The sequence below is a fragment of the Mus musculus genome, chromosome 7, assembly GCF_000001635.26.
Source record: "Mus musculus strain C57BL/6J chromosome 7, GRCm38.p6 C57BL/6J".
NCBI classification, from domain to species: Eukaryota; Metazoa; Chordata; class Mammalia; order Rodentia; family Muridae; genus Mus; species Mus musculus.
Window position 1 is genome coordinate 96967552 of NC_000073.6, and position 23302 is coordinate 96990853.

Consider the following 23302-nt stretch of genomic DNA (forward strand, 5'->3'; position numbering starts at 1 on the left):
CTTCCTGCACCCCTTCAGCTATATCTGTTAAATCCATTTGGTTTATAACTTCGGTTAGTTTCACTGTGTCTCTGTTTAGTTTCTGTTTCCATGACTTGTCCATTGATGAGAGTGTTGCATGAGGTTCAATGTGTGCTTTGAGCTTTAGTAACATTTCTTTTTCAAATGTGGGTATTCTTGCATTTGTGGCATAGATATTCAGAATTGAGAGTTCATTTTGGTAGATTTTTCTTTTGATAAGTTGAAGTGTCCTTACTCATCTTTTTTGAAAACTTTTGGTTGAAAGTCGATTTTATCAATATTACAATGGCTACTCCAGCTTATTTCTTGGGACCATTTGCTTGGAAAATTTTTTCCAGCCCTTTACTTTGAGATAGTGTCTGTCTTTGTCACTGAAGTGTCCTGTATGCAACAAAATGCTGAGTTCTGTTTATGTATCCAGTCTGTTATTCTGTGTCTTTTTATTGGGGAATTGAGTCCATTGATATTATGAGATATTAAGGACCAGTGATTGTTGCTTCTTTGTTAGAGGTAGAATCATGTTTGTGTGGCTCTCTTCTTTTGGGTTTGTTGTGAGAAGATTAATTTCTTGCTTTTCCTTAGGTGTAGTTTCCCTCCTTTTGTTGGAATTTTCCTTCTATTTTGTAGGGCTGGGTAAGATACTATTTAAATTTTGTCACGGAATAGCTATGGTTTCTCCATCTATGGTAACTGAAATTTTTGCTGGGTATAGTAGTCTGGGCTAGCATTTGTGTTCTCTTAGGGTCTGTATAACATCTGTCCAGGCTCTTCTGGCTTTCATAGTCTCTGGTGAGAAGTCTGGTGTAATTCTGATGGGTCTGCCTTTATATGTTACTTGGCCTTTTTCCCTCACAGCTTTTAATACTTTCTCTTTGTTCGTGCATTTGGTGTTTTGATTATTATGTGATGAGAGGAATTTATTTTCTGGTCAGATCTATTTCTTGTATGTTCGTGGGCATCTCTTTCTTTAGGTTAGGGACGTTTTCTTCTATAATTATGTTGTAGATGTTTGCTTGCCCTTTGAGTTGGGGATCTTCACTCTCTTATACCTATTGTTCTTATTGTTTGGTCTTTTCATTGTGTCTTGGATCTCCTGATGTTTTTCATTAGAAGCTTTTTGCATTTTGTATTTTCTTTGACTGTTGTGTCAATGTTTTCCATGGTATCTTCTGCACCTGAGATTCTCTCTTCTATCTCTTGTATTCTGTTGGTGATGCTTGAATCTATGACTCCTGAAAATTTCTAGGTTTTCCATCTCCAGGGTTGTCTCCCTTTGTGATTTCTTTATTGTTTCTATTTCCATCTTTAGATCCTAGATTGTTTTGTTCAATTCCTTCACCTGTTTGGTTGTATTTTCCTGTATTTCTTTAAGGGATTTCTGTGTTTCCTCTTTAAGGGCTTCTAGCTGTTTACCTGCATTCTCCTGTATTTCTTTAAGGGTTTATGTCCTTCTTAAAGTCCTCTGTCATCATCATGAGATGGGATTTTTAGATTAGAATCTTGCTTTTCTGGTGTGTTGGGATATCTAGGGCTTGCTGTGGTGGGAGAACTGGCTTCTGATACTAAGTAGCATTGGTTTCTGTTGCTTGTGTTCTTGAGCTTGTCTCTCACCATCTGTTTATCTCTGATGTTAACTGGCTTTGCTGGCTCTGGCTGGAGCCTGTCCTGCCTGTGAGCCTGTAAGCCTGGGTGTGTCAGAGCTTCTGGGGGTCACGCTGTCTTGGGTGTGTTTGGGGTGTGGAGGGCTGTAGCACAGGGTCCACTCCTGGGCACAGATATAAATCTGTGCAGATGCAAATCAGAAGCTTCAAATACAGAACACAGGTTTAGTTTTAAAATTATGAACTTATATATGTTTAATGCCTCACCTATAAGTTAGTTTTGATTAATCTGTTGCATTTTTCCTCTTTGTATCCTTTTGATTTTCAGTTGCTACCAGATGATGTGGATTTTACCTTGTGAGTACAGGGTATTTATAAAGGTTCTCAGTTTGTGTTCTGGTATATCATTAAGTTACTTGAAAACTATTCAGTACTTTTGGTCTATCATGTCTAAAAGAGGGCTCAGTGTACTACTGATTATTTGTTATGGTCTAGGCCTCAACCTTCCTAAGGCTGTGACCCTATAATACAGTTCTGCATGTTGTGGTGACCCCCCCAATCATAAAATTATTTTTGTTTCTACTTCATAACTGTAATTTTGCTACTGTTGTGAATCATAATGCAAATATCTGTGTTTTTTGTGAAAGGGTCATTTGACTCCCAAAGTGGTTGCCCCACACTGATAGAGGCAAGCCTTCCTGATTATTCTATCTGGCTGTGTGAGCATCCAGCCAACAAGCAAATACTGGTCCCTGTCTCTGCCAATCTCTGTGGACTATTCTGTTCACAACTTTGCATAGTTTCTTCTGTCTTGTGCTAATCAGTTCTGTACCTGACACACCTGGGCAGCACTCTAGCCATCTGGTTCCCACATGTCTGAGATTCTGCCCTTTGAACTGCAGCCATTTTGTTTCTGCAGACTCTTGACAGTTCCTTGACAGTGTTCAGAGAAGAGGGTGGATCCAGTCTCCCACTTTGGTCATATTTGTGGGAGGACAGTGGTGAGCCAGTAGATAAAGCCTGTGCTATTTTCCTGTGTCAGTCTCGTTCTGCCTCACCAGGACACTTCTTGCTTCTTGGAAAGGTCCACTAGAGCTCATTTCTGGAAGACTACCAAAGAGCATCATAGCTTTAAGGCAAATAGTTTTGATTAAACAGAGGAAAGTAAATTATAAGTATGCAATTTTATCCCATTATACTTTAAAAGGGCCTATTTACATGTCATCTCCTAAATTTATTTATTCACCTTTTATATGACTTTTAATAGTACTTGACCCAGACAAATATAAAATCTCTCTAGAGCTAAAGAGAAAGGGTGGCGGCAGTGGTGGTGTGTGTGTGTGTGTGTGTCCCACACTTTAAATAACTGAGAAGAGACCTGCTTTAGAACAGTTTTATATAGTTTTGGCCACTAGATGGTGCTATTGACAAGCCATCAATCCACTGACAAGTAAACTTTACCTACTTTTGTATATTTCTTTATTATTTTGAGCTTTCATAAAATCTGAAAATAATTTAAAATATAGAGCAGACTATAAAAATCTGACATAAGAAAAACAATTAAATGGTTGGAAGTAATTTTAGCATTGTTAATAGTTATAAAGTCAAGACACTTAAATGCTGTAAATTTACCTTTTAGTTTTTAAAAAATATATATTTGATGTGTATGTGTGTTTTGCTTGTATGTATGTGTGTGCAGCGCATGCATTCTAAGGCCTCGAATGCCAGGATGTGGCTTGAGGCCCCCAGGAACCAGAGTGAAGAAAGGGATGTTGGTGAGCACCATGTAGGTGTAGTGACTCGAACCCAGGTCCTCTGGAAGAACAAGCATGCTCTTAGCACTGGCCAAACCATCTCCCCAGCTTCTCACTTTAAAGTTTTTAATTATATTAAAAACATATAATCCTAATGTTTCATTTTGTGGTGTCTGCTTGTGTACATGACACTTTGAAATGTATATTTTCAAGAAGTCACTAGAGCCAGAGTGTGTTGGTTCATGGCTGTAATCTCAAGTACTAAGGACACTGAGGCAGGCTTGCCAGAAGTTGTGGTTAGTAATTATCACTTCAACCAGGGCTGCATAGTAAGATTATGTCTCAGAAACCCACAAAAAGGGCCATTGTTGTACTTATTAATAATGGTTGCATATTACCTAGTATTTGATATTGTTTCTTTGATTTATTACTGTAAGCTTATAAAAGATGTTAAAATTTCATAAATTCCAGACCTATCAAATTTGTTAATATAGTAAAAACTGGGGATTTGAATCTTATTCTAAGCTAGGATTCTGTAACCATCTAAGTCATTCTTTGGTTTGAATATCAAAAATGATTTTGTGCAGACTGGGGCTGCGGTCCGGCTGCCCCTGTCCTGGGAAGGCCTCAGTCACTGGCTCAGTCAAGGCGGACACTGCGCATCCACCTCCCCTTGCGCTCACTCTTCGTCGGATCTGCCTTTCTCGCCCACTGTCTTCCTCAGACTTCGCTTGTGCTGCTTGTACTGCCCTAACTTTGGGTTTGCCCTGTTATAGCGTTGGTAATGGATTTGGTGAGCTTTGCTGGCAGCATTAAAACTTGCAAACTGATGGCCTCCTGGAGCAGCTTGACGCCCGTGTTCTGTCAGCTCCGTGTTGTTTACCTCGCATCTGCTGCTGCTTCACACGGCAGCTCCCCAGCGCTGGAGCTGGCAACTGTAGTCGGCCGGCCGTTACGTTTCTTCTCCCACCCTCGTTTCCTTTGGATTTTTCACTTCCTTTCTTTGTTTACTGTGCTCATGCTCAGAGTTGCCTGCACTCACATGGAATAAATGATTCATGTCCATAATTCTTGGTTCATAAGAAATACAGTTTTTATGCAATAATCGTATTGATTGTGTTTCATTGATCCTTTCTAGTGTGCTGTGTGCGGCACCTTTAAGCACGCTGCTTTTAGGTTAAGTGCATATTTGAATAATTTCTGGAAGCCGTAATTTATATCTTGAATGTTTAACCAGTCCATATCTATGTAAGTTGTTGGTTAAATAATTTCTTTTGTGGTCAGAACTCTTGAATTCAGAGAGGGTCATACTTGGAAGGTCTTCCTCTGATTATGCCTAAAGATGTTTTTACGTTCTACTCAAGATAGGCAGAACCTGGCAAGGATGCAGATGCATGAATTTATTGTATTGATTTCAAGGCTGAAGTTCTGCATTAAGTAGATAGCATTCTGCCTGTATACTGTAAAGTTTCTTTTGGCTGTCTGCACTTCCATCCTGCCACATCCATTCTGAATGTAACCTTTTGCCTGCATGCATAGTCAGAATGAGAGAAGCATAACCTTGAAGGTGATGGGTTATTTCAATCCTGCTAGCAACAGCGTTTGTGGTTCACTAATGGAAATAGTCGCAGACTTTTGATCGGAAGGACTGCAGTTGGGCGCCTCTGTGATGGATGGGCTTGCTCCCCTCACAATGTTCTATAGGCAGGGGAAGTACGATCACTGCCTGTGTCATGTGCAGTATGCACTGTACCATCGATTCAGTGACAGAGACTTGTTAGACCTTCCTCCCTCTTCCTCTTTAGTCCCTTTTTATCAGCCGTTATCTTCTCCTTCTTGATGGCTCCTTACTGCTGAGGCTTCATTTCAAGATAACTTCATATTGTTCATTGGCATTCTGTTAGCAGTGTGGGCAATGCCATTCCACAATAGCCTTGGATGAAAGATTATCCTCATTATGTCAGGACTGAGCAGGAGAAATAGCATTAGAGAGAGACAGACAGACAGACAGGCACAGAGACAGACACAAAGAGGGAGGGAGGGAGGGAGGGAGGGAGGGAGGGAGAGAGAGAGAGAGAGATCATCGCTAAAGAGCCTGTGCTCTACCCCTGGCCTAGCTACTGACTAGTTGCCTAACTTGGAAATTCAGGAGATCTCTCTAGAATAGGGATTGCTTATTTTTGAAATTAAGTAGTTAGACAAGGTACATCTAAGTCTGTTATATATTTGAAGTTTTTGTATGCTTCTAAGTATAATTAAGCATTCAACTCTCCAAGTATGATAATGAATGCATATAAACCCAGCACAAGAGGCTGAGAGACAGGAGGATCAAGAATTCAAGGCCAGCCTGTCGCATTCCATAGCAAACCCCTCTCAAACACCCATAAACAAAAAAAACCCCACTTGCCTGATCTTTGAACCGTGTTGTATTTGGAGAGTTGTGGAGAGCTGCATGACAGCAGGATGTTGGTGCCATTTTAATAGTAAAACACAGCATTGGGTCTTGGGGTTCTTTCACATACAGATGTACTGAAGAGTTCTCCTTCTCTTCCAGGACAATGGCTTTGTGCACATTCATACCCCAGTACTCACATCCAACGACTGTGAGGGGGCCGGAGAGCTTTTTCAAGTGGAGGTAAGCTGTATTCCCCTCTTACCGCTGCTTAATATTTTTCTTTAAGGATTTACTTTAAATTTAATAATGGTTATGTGGACTGAAGATCATGGCTAGCACCTGAAGCTTTCAGTAGTAATCCTTGAACAACATTCACACAGCTCCCGTCTCCTGTTATTCCACTGGAGCTAGAAGGGGTGAATTTTTAACTTAGCATTCTGTTTGCTTTTTCATGGAGTATATATGTCAATGAAATCAGAAAGGGAGGAGTATTTAGAGTCAGGAAGGGAACCAGGGAGGCAGGACAGGAGAATGACAGGAAGAAGGGTTGTAAATAAGAACAAAACATTATAATATATGCATATCTATAAAATGTCACAATGAAGCCCATTTCTTTGTATGCCAATCAAAAAAATGAAAAAGTAGAGTAAAAATCAAAGTAGATTAGAAAAATAAAAAAGAGTACAAAAGTATGCATATAAAGAAAGATTTTTCCAAAATTGTAAAAGAATACATTTTTTTCATAAGATTCACCTCCTAAAATAGGTTTTTTCTCTGTTCAACTTTATTTTAGTTTTGAGCATATTTTTCCAACATGTCTCCCACCCTCTTCTCTGTACCCTGGTTTCTCCCCTTTGTCCCCTATACAGTTTTGCTTCTGCTTTCAGGTCATATATACATACGTGTTTTATGTACTAATATAAAATCTAGAAATCAGTAATGAGATAAAATGTGATATTTGTCTAAGGTAGACTTAATGTCGTAGCCCTGCCTGCATCCATTTTTCTGCAGATAGCATCTTTGTTCTTTATGACTGAAAAAAAAAATTCCATTGTGTAGGCAGGGAAATTAGCTCCTTTGATAGAATACTTACCAAAGCCTTGGGTTCAAATCCTACTATCTCATGAACTAGATGTGGCAATGAATATTTGTAATTCCAGCACTGGTGAGATGGAAGTGATGGGATCGGAAGTTCAAGGTGATCTTCAGCTCTAAAGCAAGTTCAAAAGTAGTCAGGCTACATAAAACTTGTCTTTAAAAGACTCCCGTTGTGCATAAGTACCGTACTTTTGATGATGAACCCTTAGGTGGTTTTATTACTTAGCTATTATGAATAGCATTGTAATAAACATTAGTGTGCAAGAATTTCTTTGAAGTCTTTCAGGTAAATACCTAGGAGTCATGTAGGATGGCGAGTGTCAACGGCCCAAAAGAAACAGGCTCCGGTTGTCCTCAAGGCCCAAACCAGGACCAAATTGAGGCCCAACAGTTTTAAACTTTAGGTCTCTCATTAAGGTCTCCTGTCCATTTAGAGAAGATTTTTCTACAGGGTATTTGATGGAGATTTGGGTTCATTTTTCTGCATGTGGTTATCCAGTGTTCCTGATAGCATATGTCAGAGAGGCTGCATTTTCTCCACTGTGAAATTTTGTCATAATTGTTAAAACTCAAACGGTGGTGGTTGTGCAGGTTTGCATCTGAGTCCTCTTTTACTCCATTGATCTGTGTGTCTATCTTGTGCCAGTTCTATGCTGATTTTATTAGTTAATACTATGGCTCTAAAGCATAGCTTGAAATCAAGTGACTGATACCTATAACGTCATTCATATGTATGGAGGTGTATAGTGTGTGTTCATGTCTGTGTGGGTGTATTCACATGAGCATGCAGCTTCATGTGTCTGCATGTGGAGGCCAGAGGTCAACATGAGATATCTTCCTCCATTTCTTTCTATCTAATCTTTTTCAGACAGAGTCTCTCACTAACCCTGCAGCTCATCAATTGACTAGGCTTCAGGCTGGCCAGTGAGTTTCAGGAATCCAGAATCCACCTGCCTATCACCCCCTTCCAGGGCTGAAGTTACCTACATGCCCTGCTGTCCCTAGCTTTATGTAGGTGCTAGATACTCACGTCCTCATACCTGCACACCAGGCACGTCAGTAACTGAGCCATCGTCTCTGTCCCCAGTGTTCTCTCTGCTCAGGGTTACTTGGCCATCTGGCATCTTTTGTGCTTTAATATGAATCTCAAAGGTGTTTTATCTATTTCAGTAAAGAATGGCATTGGGATTTTTATGAGATTTCATTGCCTCTATAGATTGGTTTTGATAGAATGACCGGCCATTTTTGCAATATTACTTCTTCCAATCAATGAATGTGGGATGCCTTTCTACCTTCTGGTGTCTTTTTAGTATTTTTTTTCTTCTTCAGTGAGTGAGTTTTCATTGTAGTCTTTCATTTCCTAAGGTTTATTCCAGGGGTTTTTGTTTGTTTTTAATATTAAGACATTTGTGAATATGATTGTTCCCTTGATTTAGTTCTCAGTTTGTCATTGGTATATAGGGAGGCTTCCAGGTTTGTATGTTACTTGTGTAGCCTGCCACTTTTCCACTGAGCACTTATCACTTAGCTGGAAGTGCTAAGAGTCTTCTTTAGGACCTTTGTGGTGGTTAAAAAGAGAAGTGTGCCCCATAGGCTTAGACATTTGCACACTTACATACAGTTGGCGGCGCTACCCTGAGCAGTCTGGGAGGTGTGGTCTTGCTGGAGGAGGTGAGTCACTGGAGGCAGGGGCAGGCCTCCAGAGTTTAGGGCCCTACCCAGCTTCCAGCTCCTTTTCTCTGTGCTTGTGGTAAAACCTGTGATCTCTCACTTCCTGCTCCTGCTGCAGTGCCTGCCACATGCTGCCATGCTTTCCTACCGTAATGGATTCCGATCCCTCTGGAGTCATAAGCTAAAATAAGCCCTTCCTCCCATTAGTCACTTTGATCACGTTCTTCTATCACACAACTGAGAAGTAACTGAAGTACAGAATCCTATCATCTGCAAACAAGGACACTTCGTCCTCTTCCTGTCTGTATCTCCTTTGGCTTTTTATTTCCTCTTGTCTTATTGTTCTAGTTAAGATGCAAAGAGTTTTAGTTTAATTATTTTTGAAAGATTTGTTTTTATCTGACATGTGTGAGGGTTGCCTGCATGTATGTATGTGTACCTCCTGCCTGCCTGATTCCTGTGGAAGCCAAGCAAGAGCTCCGGATACCCTGTACTGGACTTACAGATAGGTGTGAGCTTACATGTATGTGCTATCAACTAAACCTACCTTCTCTTCTCTGCAAGAGCAATGAGCACTGTTAACCACTGACCTCTCTCTCCAGCCTCAGTTCTCCCGAGTTCTTAGCCAGACACTGTAAGCCTGTCCATACTGCAGGTTAAAACAAACAAACAAACAAACAAAACCAAGACAAGAACAACAACAACAACAACAAACAAAACCCACATATTACCAGAACAGGCTATGCTTGATGCTTGTAATTACATTCATGTAATTCCAATCCTCAGATAAAAACGGGGAATTGTGCATTTCAGGGCAGCACAAGACTGTGCCCTGGAGTAAAATAAAGTGCTCAGCCAGCCTTTCTTACAGGTGAGCTTTTGAAAGCCACTCATTTACAAACTTTACTGTTCCAGATCATTATTTAGTTGTAGACCAGTGGAACAGAGAGCCATGTTGTTGAATCATACTTTTGTGCTTCCGTTGTTTATTTATTTATGGGCTTTTTTTTTTTTAATCCTAAAAGATTTGTTTCTGTCAGCTGATAAAATTTACTTTTTGCTTTGGCACTTTCTGTCTCCTGGTGACAATGCTTTCTCTTAATGCTATCAAGCAAAGTATTCACTGTAAGAAGTTATCTTGACCTATTGAAGCCATTAATAAGAACAAGAATCAAATGTTGTCCTTTATACAAAAGTTGAGGAAATCTTGATGATAATCAGCTTTTTGGAAAAAGAAACTAAAAATTACTTGAGAGCCAAAGGAGGTATGGTGTTCCTGTAATACTAGTACTTAAAAAAAAAAAAAAAAAAAAAAAAAAGAGGAAATAGCCTTCTTGGACATTGGAAGTGGAAGTGTTAGCATCTGCATGCATGCATTCAAAGAGCAACAAATAAAACGCAGCAGTGTTCCTAGAACTGTTCTTCCAGTTGTTCTTTTCCATCTCTTCTTAGTATTCTGAATGTGAGCTGAAGAAAAATTAGCCACCTTAAATACACATCATAATTCCTTAATCCAAACTACTTAATAGTTAAAAAGGATGAGTATTCAAGTTGTTACAAATAAAAAAGGGAATTTTTAAAGGAACTCAGCCAAGTGAAAAACTGTCTTTCTTTTACCTTTTTTTTTCTTTCTTGAACCTTAATGATAAATTTGGAGATAACTGATTTGCTCCCAAAGAAATCTTTCAAGCAGATCTGATAGATTACAGATTACATCATATGTCTTCTGACCTCTAAATCATGCAGGAAGGCAAGTAACCGGATGAGTATGACTAAGAGGAGGAAAATACATTTCTAGAGCTAAACAAATGAGAAGTGTTCTTTGCTCGTGTATATTATTTCAGGACCACACATGGGAATTTTACATGGTGGAGTCAGACTCTGGCTGTTCAGAAAACCATAGAGATGTGCTCTGGAGTGATGCTATTGCTCCAGTCGCATAGGCCGGACCTTGGCCATCTGTAGTGCCTGTGCTGGGTATGACTTGCCTTCTCTTTACCTACAGAGGTTCACTACTAGGATGTAATCGGCAAGCCCGATTGTTTGGAAGAAGAGCCTACCAGGGCCACTTTCCCTCACCCTGTCCTTCAGGATTCATTGTTAATCTCCTCCTAACTGCTTGTTCAGGCTTAGGGGTGCAAATCTTGGCATGTACTTTTAAAAAGGAGTGAACTTTGGTATTTAAATGTTTGCTTTTTTTAATGGGGCCCCCCCTCAGCATTGATCCTTAAGCATTTAAAGATAACAATACATAGTATGCAGCAGTTTGAGGGCAGCATTTAGTCACCTTGAACAATCAAAGTAAGAACATGTAGTACTCATTGAGAAGTGAGTACATGCCCTGTTTCAATTTTGTTCTTTCTGTCATCTCTAGTTCCTATCTGAGGACTTGGATAGTTGTTAAGATTTAGGGACTATGGGGCTGGTGAGATGGCTCAGTGGGTAAGAGCACCCGACTGCTCTTCCGAAGGTCCGGAGTTCAAATCCCAGCAACCACATGGTGGCTCACAACCATCCGTAACAAAATCTGACTCCCTCTTCTGGAGTATATGAAGACAGCGACAGCGACAGTGTACTTACATATAATAAATAAATTAAAAAAAAAAAAGATTTAGGGACTATTACATACATATATAAGACGATTTCAGGGCTTTTATTTCAGCACACATTTGATACTATCTGTGTTCAGGATGCTGTGTTAAATACTGCACAGGCTATGATGCTGTAGTTGAGGCTCTGGTGTGTAAACTGGTAAGTTAGGACATGATAAAGGCCGGATCGTGCTTCCTGGCATCCTTGATTTCTATCGTACCCTGTCTGAATCTCTTCCCTGGCTGCTCACAGTGACTTCCCAGCTGATTCAAAACTGTGTTTCCCTCTTTAAGCTTTCGCCTTTCTTACTCTCTTCTCTAGCTTTCCTTCTCTCTCTCCCTTTCCCCTCTCTACACGTGGCTATAGCCGGCCTCTCTCCCTCTTTCTACCTTTTCTCTCTCTCCCTGCTTTTCTACAATAAAGCTCTAAAACCATAAAATACAAAACAAAACAAAACAAAACCTATGTTTCATCTTCACAATTCTGGAGCATCTGTGGTGGACCCCAGTTTAGGATGGATCCATTTGGGATTTTTAAAGCTGCAAAAAGTGATAAGCATTCAACAGTAACAAATAAAACTTTGGTCTTGCTGTGCTAAAGCCTAAAGCCCTAAACATGCTAAACACTCTTACCACTGAACCCTCAGCCTAGAAACCATATTCTGAAATTTAATCTTCTTTTAGGCTAATAATATGTGGTAGGAATATTTTTTTCTTGATTTTGGGCAGTAGCAGCAAGTCACAACTACCAGTGAGCTCTATGATACTTGGTACACCAACTCTACAGTGTGGTATGTTGCTAAGTCATAATATTCAATGGGGTAGATATATTAAATGTATTTTTTTCAATATTTAATACTAACAGTTGATGAGGGACATATCAGGATGCAATCCCAATATAAGTCTGGAAGCAGTGGTTTATTTCCAAGATGATAAAAGAGATGGCATGAATTAGAGGCTATGGGCATAGAATGAGGTGAAACTATAGGTACAGTTGAGATGCCACTGTTACTAATTATAGGTGATAGGGAATCACAAACAAAATTAGGTCAGTGATGATTAAGTAGATAGAAAAAGCTTGAGGGCCTGAAGAGATGGCTCATCAGTTAAGAGCCCTTAGACATTTTGGAGAAGACCCAAGTTCAGTGCTAGTACCCCACATGGTAGCTCACAACTGCCTGTAGCTCCAGCTTCGACTTCTGGCCTTTGGGGTTGTCTGCCTGTTTGTGGTATAGATATTCTTCTTACACACATACGCATTAATGAAAAATAAACAAATTTTAAAGGTCTTAAGTGAACATGTGAATTGACTGTGTTGCAGAGAAGGTGTTCCAGGGAAAGAAAAAGAGAATTGAATTTCCTGGGGGCTTTCATTAGACTCCCAGTGAACACATGGAAAGCTGCCTGTTGATGGATTATAGAGGATAAAGATGGACGGCTTCAGGAATGAGGAGTACAAGAGTTTTATTGTATGTCTATTTTTTAAAATGTTTTGTTGTGACTGGGAGGATAGCTCAGTTGGGAAGATTCTTGTTCCGCATACACAAAGCTCAGTTCGGCTGGACGTAGAAGGACCAGACTTAAAGTCATCCTCACTGTATTCTGAGGACAACCTGAGGGGCGTGAGATGAGACCCTGTCTGTAAAACAATGTGAAAACACTTTTTAAGACATGTTTCATGTAGCATTACATTTACTCCCTTAAAATACAGTTCCATTGCTTGTAATGTGCTGGTTGAGTTCCATTGCTTTAGTGTGTTAGGCAAACCCAGAACTCACTAGCAGCCGTTACCCACTCCTGTTTGTAACTCCCACTGATTACTTTACATAGATTGGCTTCTCCTGGAATATTTCATTTGTTGTAGTGTTTGAGGTTCATCCATGCTGTGGTGTGTATCAGTACTTCTGTGTTTATATCCAGTCTGTAGTCTAGTGTGCGGGTACCCACATGATGTGTATCCATCCGTCATCTGATGAACAATTGTGTTGTTTTCTACTTTGGGGATAATATGAATACTACTAAGAAAAGGTTAGTGCATTTTTTTTTTGGTCTGGATGGACATTTTCATATCTAATAAAAGCCCCCAGGAAATTCAATTCTCTAAGATCTGATAACTTTCCAACATTTCAAAACCTGTCACAGTATTTTCCAGGGTGGTTGTACAATTATATTGCCACTAGCACTGTTAAGGGGGCTCCATTTTCACTGCGTCTTTACCTATGTGTGTTATTTTCAGTCCCTTTGATTATAGTTCTGGTGTGTGGTGTGGTTTCTTATTGTGGCTTTAATTCCATTGTCTTAATTACTAAGGAGGGAGAGTGTCTTTTCCCACATGTGTTGAATATGTGTATATCTAAGCCCCTTGACCTTTTTGGAATTGTGTTGTTTGTTCTTTTGTTGGAGGAGTTCTTTTACATAGTCTAGAGATATGAGATTGTGCACCGCCATCACTCCCCCATTACTTCTGCCCAGCACTGTGAAGACTGTGTGCTCTCAGGAGCACAGCCTTGGTCATGTCCGCATTACACAGACTGTGCACTTACTAACTTGGGCAGGTTTTCTTTGGTTGTCTCTTCTCCTGACCACAGGCTCATTGCTTTATAATTTTCAACAAAGTCATGAGCCAGAAATTGCATCATAAAATGATTCGATCAAATACAAGCTCCTATGTGGGGATCATTCAAAGCTTGCAAATTTGTTCTGACCTCAGAAGAACTGTTCTCAGCCAACTTTCTCTGTTTCTTCCCAGCACGCTAATAGATCTACAGTTTAGCCTGTCCTCAGTGGATCTACCAGTTTCCCTTTGCCTGTTGCTGCACTATTGATGCAGTCACTGCCCTTCTGAAGAGCACTCTTCCATGTGACCTTTCCCATAGACTGTTGCAAATCATAACCTTTAGTACAGATTTGGACTGATGCTCCATGCCCTGTGTCTCTTGCAGAGACAAGATCTTGGAGCCGGGGTTCTAATGCTCCAGGCAGACACATTGATGACTCTGAAGAACTTCCTTGTTTAGAAACTGAGTGCTGGGGGGGAACAGCAGCTCCAGGTGTCCTGGGTGTGCCTCACCTGGCCTGGAGTTCAGCAACTAGAGCAAGAGCCTTCCACTGGGTGGGTCCTGTGGGGCAAACAGAGGCGTGTGGTTTGGCTGTATCATCTAGGTCAGTGGCTCTCAACCTGTGGGTCTGAACCCCTTTGTGGTTTGCATCTCAAATACCCTGCATATCATATAGCTATACTATGCATTATAACAGTACCAAAATTATAGTTATAACAAAATTATTTTATGGGTGTGGGGTCACCACAATATGAAGAACTATATTAGAGGGTCTCAATGTTGGGAAGGTTGAAAACTACTGGTCCAGGTAGAATTTCTGTCATAGTAAGCTATGAGGAAGGGTAAACAGGACTGACCTCCAATGCAAACGCTATAGGCTTCTTCATCCATACTAATTTTTGGTAGATTGTTCTAACTAGATCTTTCTTTGTTTGCTGTGCGTTCTTGGACTGTTTCTAGTGATCCTAATGGTTGTTTCCTTTTGTCTTTAATAACTTTTACCAGTTTCACTGAGGAATAGGTCGGAAGACCATCTTAAAATAAGGGGAAGGAAAAGGCTATTCACTTTACCCCTATATACTGACCTCAGTTTTTGAATGATGTCATAGTTAGAAGTTATAAGAATTAACTGAATGGCATGCAGGAAAACTTAATCAGAAAGTACCATAGATATGCTGACGACACCATTTTCCTTTCCCAACTGTTGTTGTACTTTCTAAAATAAAAAGATGTAACTTTAATTTTTTCAAACCTTATTTTTAATGATGGTTCTAAAATGCTTTAACCTCCCTTGTAGCACACCAGGCTACAAGGCACTTACCAGAGATAGTGGGAAAGAAAGGATAGGGGGAAGTGGACTTCCTTAGAAAGATTCTTTGGAGCAACTCTGTGTTGTCTGGAAATTGGCAGTTCAGTTCACAGGTCAGCAGCAGCTCGATCCACTCGTAAACACTTCATGGATACACCAGCAGTCCAGTTCAGTAGAGTTGGGATAGCAAACACGAATCAGCAGTGGTGGCACGACCTTGCAGAGACAGCCAGGCTTCAGCCTCCACACGAATCAGCACCCGAGGGACCCGAGAAGTTCTCCCCTGTGCCTCTCTCAGGGAAGCGAAGATCAGCAAAGATCAAGACCTGCAAGTGTTGCGCAGCCTCGGTCACTGTCCATTGAGTCCTATTTATACTCTCTCCAAACATCACATGTCTTCCATATTACTACCCAAATAATACTGTTTTCAATGTACTATATCTACTTCATTTATCAGTAGTTCACACTGCTCTTAATGAGAATCTGCCTTATTCCTTTAAGGGTGCTTACTATTCCAGGGCACTACCACATGTGCCTTGGCATATTGGAATTATTCTTTACTGTGGAATTTTAATTATTTACACTCCTTCACTGTCACTTGTGAAGTTTCATTGAATATTACTATGTCTAATTTTGCACACATGAAAATAGTTATGGCACTGTATTAATTACCTTTATGCTGCTGTTATAAAATGCCCTTATAAAAAGCAGTAAAGAAGAGAGGGTTTGGTTTAGCTTAAATTCCCAGAGGAATGGAGTCCATCATAAGAGGTGAAGCATGGCATGGTGGTCAGGAGCTGGGTGCTCATGTTTTTATCCACACACAGGAGGCAGAAGTGGGCATGAGATGGGGTGAAGCTGTGAACCCTCAAAGCCCACCCTAGTGATGTAACTCCTCCAACAAGACTATACCTCCTAAAGGTTCCATAACCTCCCCAAATAGCACTGCAGACTGGGGACAGAGTGTCTAAATAAGCTGTGGGGGACTATTCTCATTTAAATCACTGCACACTGCTACAGTAATGGCATGTGGGAAACACGTGTATTTTATGTTTTGATTGATAGTTCACCATTATTTACTTCTACTAGTGATAATTATGGGGGAGTTGTTTTGGGTTTAGATTTTAACAAATCAGTATGGAACCAAGTTTGAATTTTTAAAAATTTAATATTTTAAAAATTAAAAAGTTTATGTTTTAGTCTAAGTTTTGAGAACTTTGAAAGAGCTAATTTTAATAGAAGACAGAAATGTCAGATAAAGAGAAGTGTGTTAGGCTACGGCACTGGTCAGTGTCTGAAACCCGGTATGAAGTGCCACAGCTCAGCCTGCTTGTTATTTGTTAACATTGTTTTCCTCCTTTAAAGAAAGACTTTATTTTTATTCAACCCCGCATCCCCAAGCCTCACCAGCTGATCTGAAGAGTAGCAGGCCCTTTTGTCTTTTATTTGTCTTGTTCTTTCTCAGCCGCTCAGCAGGAAAGCAGACAGTTTACAGTCTGAGCTCATAACTTCCTTTCCTGTGCAGCAACAGTTGCCAGGATGAAACCTCTCTCAGCTGAGCATGGGTGTTCTTGTTGGTGGGTGTTCTGGAATGCAGATGGCCCTAATCCTAAGGCAGAAAGTTCAGTGTATACCAAGATACACATTTGTAGCAACTGAAACACAGAAGGAGGCTGGACTTACTGGAGTGGCTAGGCAGGGGGAGTCTTGTTAACAACGTGCTTGGCAAAGTGAAGCGCAGTTCTCTGCCACTCCTGTTCCCCTTGGTCTTCATTTCATTCTACGATGCCCTCTAAGGACTTGTCAGGACAAATTCCTGTAGCACTTCCCGAAGCCTATTTAAGCACAGATGGATAGGAATCTTTTATTTCCCTATTACCAAACTGTAAATCCTTGGAGACTGCATAGCAAGGTTTGTCCTTAAATGCTCAAAATTCTATACTTTGGTGCTAGGGAGATGGCTCACTTGGTAAATTGATTGCTGCCCAAATGTAAGGACCCCAGTTCAGATCCTCAGCACCCATGTAAAAAATTGATACTTGTAACCCCGGTGATGGAGGCAAGGGATCCTGACGGCTCCCTGGACATCCAGCCTAGTCAAAACAGTGAGCTCCAGGGTCAGAGAGACACCCTAGCTCGGAAAATAAGGTGTGGAGGTGATTGAGGCATGCACACACGGACACAAGTTCACCACACAGGTGGAGGTGAGGGAAAATTCTATACTTTGGAATGGTTTTTTTTTTTTTGTTGTTTGTTTGTTTTTATTTGTTTGTTTTTATTTTTTCGAGACAGGGTTTCTCTGTATAGCCCTGGAGCTCACTTTGTAGACCAGGCTGGCCTCAAACTCAGAAATCTACCTGCCTCTGCCTCCCGAGTGCTGGGATTAAAGGCGTGCACCACCACTCCCGGCTCTTTGGAATGATTTTTATAGACTCATTCTGGGCCTGGCAGTGGTGGTGCACACCTTTAATCCTAGTACTTTAATCACACGGATTAATTCTTTAATCTTGCAGAGGCAGACAGATCTTTGAGTTTGTGGCAAGCCTGGTCTGTGAGTTCCAGGACAGCCGGGACTGGCCGGGACTACACAGAGAAACCACATCTAAAAGAAAACAAAACAAAAAATCATTCTGAATACCATTGCCCTCATCATAGCATTATGGAAAAGCAAGCACTATAGGAACAAGCTGGAGTGTAAGTACTAGTAATTGGACTGCTGTCTGAGAACCTGGACTCTAGTACTGATCTTACCCTAAACAGGTTATGCATGGCATTTGACCTAACACTTAATATTTCCATTTTAAGCAGTGGTGTCTAAGTTGTTATAGCTCAGGTCCTTTTGAATCTTTATTATATCTGTATCATGAAACATTATAATAAAGCATTCCAAAGTATAGAATTTTCCCTCACCTCCACCTGTGTGGTGAACTTATGTCCGTGTGTGCATGCCTCAATCACCTCCACACCTTATTTTCCGAGCTAGGGTGTCTCTCTGACCCTGGAGCTCACTGTTTTAACTAGACTGGATGTCCAGGGAGCCCTCAGGATCCCCTGCCTCCATCATCGGGGTTACAGGTATCAATTTAGCCTTCTTGGAATCTCTCAATTGAGATTAACACCCCCCCCCCCCCCAAACCCCCCGGGCATGGAGCGTGAGTGAAGATGGGTACTATTCGACATTTCCTTCATGATCTTGAAGAGAAGTTGCAGATTGGAATAAACAGGCAACAGCACGTAGTTTTGTCTGTAGACCTTTCAGGCTTGTGTGGCATGCTGCTGCTCTACCCATTATATTCTCAACTTTTCCATTCTGGGATTATGAGGAAACAGAAGTGAGGGCGAGGGGACAGAGTAGAGGACAGGAAAAGCAAAGGGGCTGAGTAGCCAGCCTGTGAGCGTTCGCTCAGCTGCCGTGGAGGTTAAGTAAACTTTCCGTCACAGACTGCGTTCTTTTCCAGGGTTAGCTCGCTGCTGCTGGCTTCTCCTCCCTGCACTTCACAGGGAGACAGCTGACTTGTGTGGGTTTTTCTACAGCAGTCCCTCGAGACTGAAACTACTCAGCTATATTTGTTCTGCTGTGAGAACAGATAACTGGGAGGCAATTCAAAACATTTGTTTAATATTTTCTTGGAAATCCTTAAAGAAGCAAAGGGTTTTACACCTTGATTTAAAAAATAAAAATAAAAAGGTCACTGGTTCTACGCATCCTAAAATGTTTGGTGATTCTTAGTTTCCTGTTTCTTTCAATGCTTTTTTTTTTAGCTTCTAATAGCAGAATAACCTAGGAAAGTGTTTTGCTCTGATAACTTTTATATGACCAGGGAGAGGTTGGTTGGCCCATAGAGTAGCATGGGAAAGATTTTAATGTCATTTGTTGCATTAGTTTCATATATATTTGCCCAAAGGTTTTGTCTAAATAAAATCTTACACTGAGACTCAATCTATAAAGGAGATAAAAAGTGGTAGGTATTAACGAGGTAGCTTATGTCTGGTTTGTGTAGGAAATCAATCATGAGTGAATGACAGTAGGGACCTGGGAGATTGTGGAGAAAGTCTCCCTACATTTCCTACAAATTGATATTATTTTTCTAGGGAACATTCTCATAGTCCAGTGGTCTTGAGACATCTCCTATGACAGTGTGACTTCTGAGTCCCTTCTGAAAGACCTACCTGAGGCTCTTCTTGAGCTGGTCTTTCCTGAAATGCATTTGTGGCTTGCTGGTGTCTTTGTTTTCTTGTTCTGGTTTTTGTTTTTATTAGAGATTTCCATGAAAGAAAATACATCATGAATCTCTCTCTCCACTAATAAAGACCTTCCATTTTTGGGGTCCATGTTTTCAGGGATGCGTGTGTCTGTGTGTCACTGGGGACAGGCTTTGACGTTTCAAAAGCCCACCGCATTCCTAATTAGCTTCCTCATTTGCATGCTTGCATGTGTCGCCCCTCCCCCACTTGCTGTGGCTCTGATGCAAGCTCTCAGATACATTCCAGTGCCATTCCTTCTGCCATGCTCCCGACATGATGGTCATGGATTCTGACCCTCTGAAACACTGAGCCCTAAAATCAATGCTTTCTTTTGTAAGTTGCCTTGGTCGTGGAGTCTTAGCACAGCAATAGAGAAGTAATAAGACAGGTCTCTTGCAGTCAAACTGTCTCAATGCCCCCTGTAGCCAAGCTTACCTTACACTCCTATTTCTTAACTTCCTTAGCTGGGGTTATAGGCATGAGCTACCGTGCCCAGCCCATTACAGTCTCAGGGGACTATCTATATTGTACATGGAGTCTTTGGTTCACTAAAACATAATTGTGAGGTACATGACTTAGTTGAAACAGTCAATATGACGCCTTTTTAGACTGGCTGAAGTGTAGAACTCATTCAGAGTTCGTCCATATCCCTCCTGAGATTGACAGCTCTTTTCTTTTACGTGCTGGATTCCTCTGTATTCCAGCCTCCGAGTGTACAGCAGCTTATTTACCTTCTAAAGGTGTCTTAGTTGCTTCCTAGTTTTGTCAACTATGAATAATACAGATATAAACATCCCTATACAGTTTTCTTTTTAATACAGACATGATATTTCAGCCCTTGTGGGTAAAATGCAAAGGGACACAACCACTGCTTCACAGCGAGAGTATGTTTGTTTTGTAAGAAACTAAGCGTGTCCCAGAGCAGCTGTGCAGCTCTGCCTTCCAGTCCACAGTGAGCCTGCTGCTTCCCATCCTCTCCCGCATCCAGTGCAGTCAGTGTTCTGGATTTTGACCTTTATCCTAGGTATGTGATGATCTTGTTGGGCTTCTGGGTGCGTGGCCAGCATCCTGCTGTGAGTCATTCTCAGTGGATCACATGGCTCATCCCCTCCCACCTCGATAAAATGGACAGCAGTTAGTGTTTTCAGCAGTCTGACCCAGAAGTTCTTAGTGTACCTGAGTAAGCAAGAGGTTAGGGAGAGTTTTAAGTCCTTGAGACAATATACCAGTTAGTAATATGTAACTCAAAACAGACATTCTACTTATGGGGCTTTTTGTCTTTTTTTGTTAATATTGTGTGTGTGTGTGTGTGTGTGTGTGTGTGTGTGTGTGTGTGTGTGCGTGCTTGTAGGAGTCAATTCTGTCCTTCACCTGGTAATATACAGAAGTATCTGTATCAGATCAGGTTCCTCTCTACCCTCCACTGCCCCGCCATCCTGTCCACATTCCCTCCCAAGGCTCTCCCTTCCTCCCTCCCCACTTGTGATTGCTTTCTTCTCTCTCCCAAGTGGGACTGAGGCATCCTGACTTGGGCACTTCAGCTTGTTGAGCCTTTTGAATTCTGTGGACTGTATCTTGTATATTCTGTATGGGTTTGTTCTTTCTTTCTCTCTCTCTCTCTCTCTCTCTCTCTCTCTCTCTCTCTCTCTTTCTTTCTTTCTTTGGCTAATATCCACTTGTTAGTGCATGTATACCATGTATGTCCTTTTTGTCTGAGTTGCCTTATTCAGTATGATATTTTCTAGTTCCATCCATCCATTTGCCTACAAAAGTCAGAATGTCCTCGTTTTTGATAGCTGAGTAGTATTCCATTGTGTAAATAAACCACATTTTCTGTATCCATTCTTCTGTCATGAGACAAGAGTGTACCAAAGACTTGGGAGGTGAGAGACTCCCAGAACCCATAAGGAGGGACCTTTGATGAGGTGCTGGACAGTGAGGAGAGGGAACTTGTGGAGCCCACCTCCAGCAGGAAGACAGGACATCAAGTGAGGGATGGGGTTGCCATCTCACAGTCACATCTCTGACCCATAATTGTTCCTATCTGAAAGAATTACAGGGATGGAAATGGAGTGGAACCTGAGGAAAAGAAGGTCCAGTGACAGGCCCAAAGTGGGATCCAGCTCAAGAGGAGGTCCCAAGGCCTGACACTATTCCTGAGGCTATGGAATGCTCACAAAAAGGGACCTATCATGACTGCCCTCTGAAAGACCCAACAAGCAGCTGAGAGTCAGATGCAGATATTTGCACCCAACCAATGGACAGAAGCAGCTGACCCCTGTTGTTGAATTAGGGAGAAGCTGAAAGAAGCTAATGAGAAGGGCGATCCTGTAGGAGGACCAGCAGTCTCAATTAATCTAGACCCCTGAGATTTCTCAAACACTGGACTACCAAATAGACAGCATACATCAGCTGATAGGAGGCCCCCAACACACATACAGTAGAGGACTTCAGGGTCTGGGTTCATTCAGAGATGATGCACCTAACCCTCAAGAGACTGGAGGCCCCAGGGAGTTTAGAGGTCAGGTGGGGTGAGGGGTGGGGCCATCCATGTGGAGATGGGGTAGGGTGGGGAGGAGGTGTGGGATGTGGAGCAGTTGGAGGGGGGGAGAGGAGGGGCGGGGATGGAATATGGAGTGTAAAAAATGAATTACAAATAAAATTAAATTTTAAAAAAGTATCTGTAATTGAGGTGGTACACAAGTTTAGTTTTCAGTGGTAAGAACATGAAAGAAAATCTCCATGAGGAAGACAGTGATTAAAAATGCTTGAGTAAGCCGGGCAGTGGTGGCGCACGCCTTTAATCCCAGCACTCGGGAGGCAGAGGCAGGCAGATTTCTGAGTTCGAGGCCAAGCCTGGTCTACAAAGTGAGTTCCAGGACAGCCAGGGCTAAATAGAGAAACCCTGTCTCAAAAAACAAAACAAAACAACAACAACAAAAAAATGCTTGAGTAAGTGAACATTAAAACACAGTGTAAAATTCCTAAATGAAAGTAGTGTGGTGGGGTTGGGGAGGTGGTCAGGCACTGAGGACACTTTTAGCTCTTACAGAGGACTCAGAGTCAGATCCCAGCACCACATAACAGCTCACAATCATCTATAATTCCAGTTTCAGGAGGCTTAATCCCTTATCTGCATATGTGCAGACAAAGGAGAGAACCTGGGAGCCTAGGGTAAAACCAAATGCTACTGGTCTAAAAAGAAAAAGTAGCAACTAAATGACTCCTAATGACATTCTGCTACACTCATAGGTCAGCGCTTTGCTCAGCCATCATCAGAGGCTTCCTCCTGCAGCAGGCAGGAATAAATACAGAGACCCACATCTCAGTGCTATACAGGGAGCAAGAGACCTTGAAACACTCAGCCCTAAATGGGATCTCTCCATCAAACCCCTCCTCAGGGCTCAGAGAACCCTGGAGAAGAGGAGGCGGAGAGAGTGGAAGAGCCAGAGGGAATGGAGGACTCCAAGAAAACCAGACCCTCTGAATCAGCATGATCAAAGCTCATATGGACTCATAAAGTTACACTGAGGCAGCATGTGTAAGACCTCCACAGTCTGCACCAGTTTCTCTGCAGTCTTATTATGGCAGAGTTCTCAACCTGTGGACCAGATGACCCTTTCACAAGGGCTGCGTATCAGCTATCCTGTATGTCAGATATCTGCATTACAGTTCATGAGAGTAGCAAAGTTACAGTTATGAAGTAGTAATACAAATATTTTTATGCTTGGAGGTCACTACAACATGAGCTATATTAAAGGGCTGCAGCATTAGGAAGGTTGAGAACCTTTGTATTATGGCTTCCAGTTTAGGGTTTTTATGGGATCCCTGAGTGTGTTAGTAAGTGGGTCTCTGTTTCTTGTGCCTTCTCTCGGGCTTTTTTCCTTCTATTTGTTTGTTTGTTTGTTGGTTGGTTGGTTTTATCCAATTTCAATTTGTTATTTTTTGTTTTATTTTACTCTATTTTATTATTAACCCTTAGAAACCTGTTTGTTTTCTAATGAAGGATAGAAAGGGAGTGGATCTGGGTGGGAGAGGAAGTGGGGAGAAACTGGGAGG

At 41.4% G+C, this 23302-nt stretch overlaps 1 protein-coding gene across 17 annotated transcripts in view; it reads left to right on the plus strand.

Moving 5' to 3' along the window:
• Positions 1-23302, plus strand: part of Nars2 (asparaginyl-tRNA synthetase 2 (mitochondrial)(putative)) — a 113920-nt gene that overhangs the window by 16713 nt on the left and 73905 nt on the right. For all 17 annotated transcript variants that reach the window (XR_378243.2, XR_001785554.2, XR_001785553.2 and 14 more), the window contains exon 5: positions 5931-6011. Coding sequence is in view for 6 of the 17 variants with exons in the window: in XM_006507817.4 (XP_006507880.1) it covers positions 5931-6011 (81 nt within the window). In the remaining 11 variants the exon portion in view is untranslated. The remainder of the gene's footprint in view (positions 1-5930; positions 6012-23302) is intronic.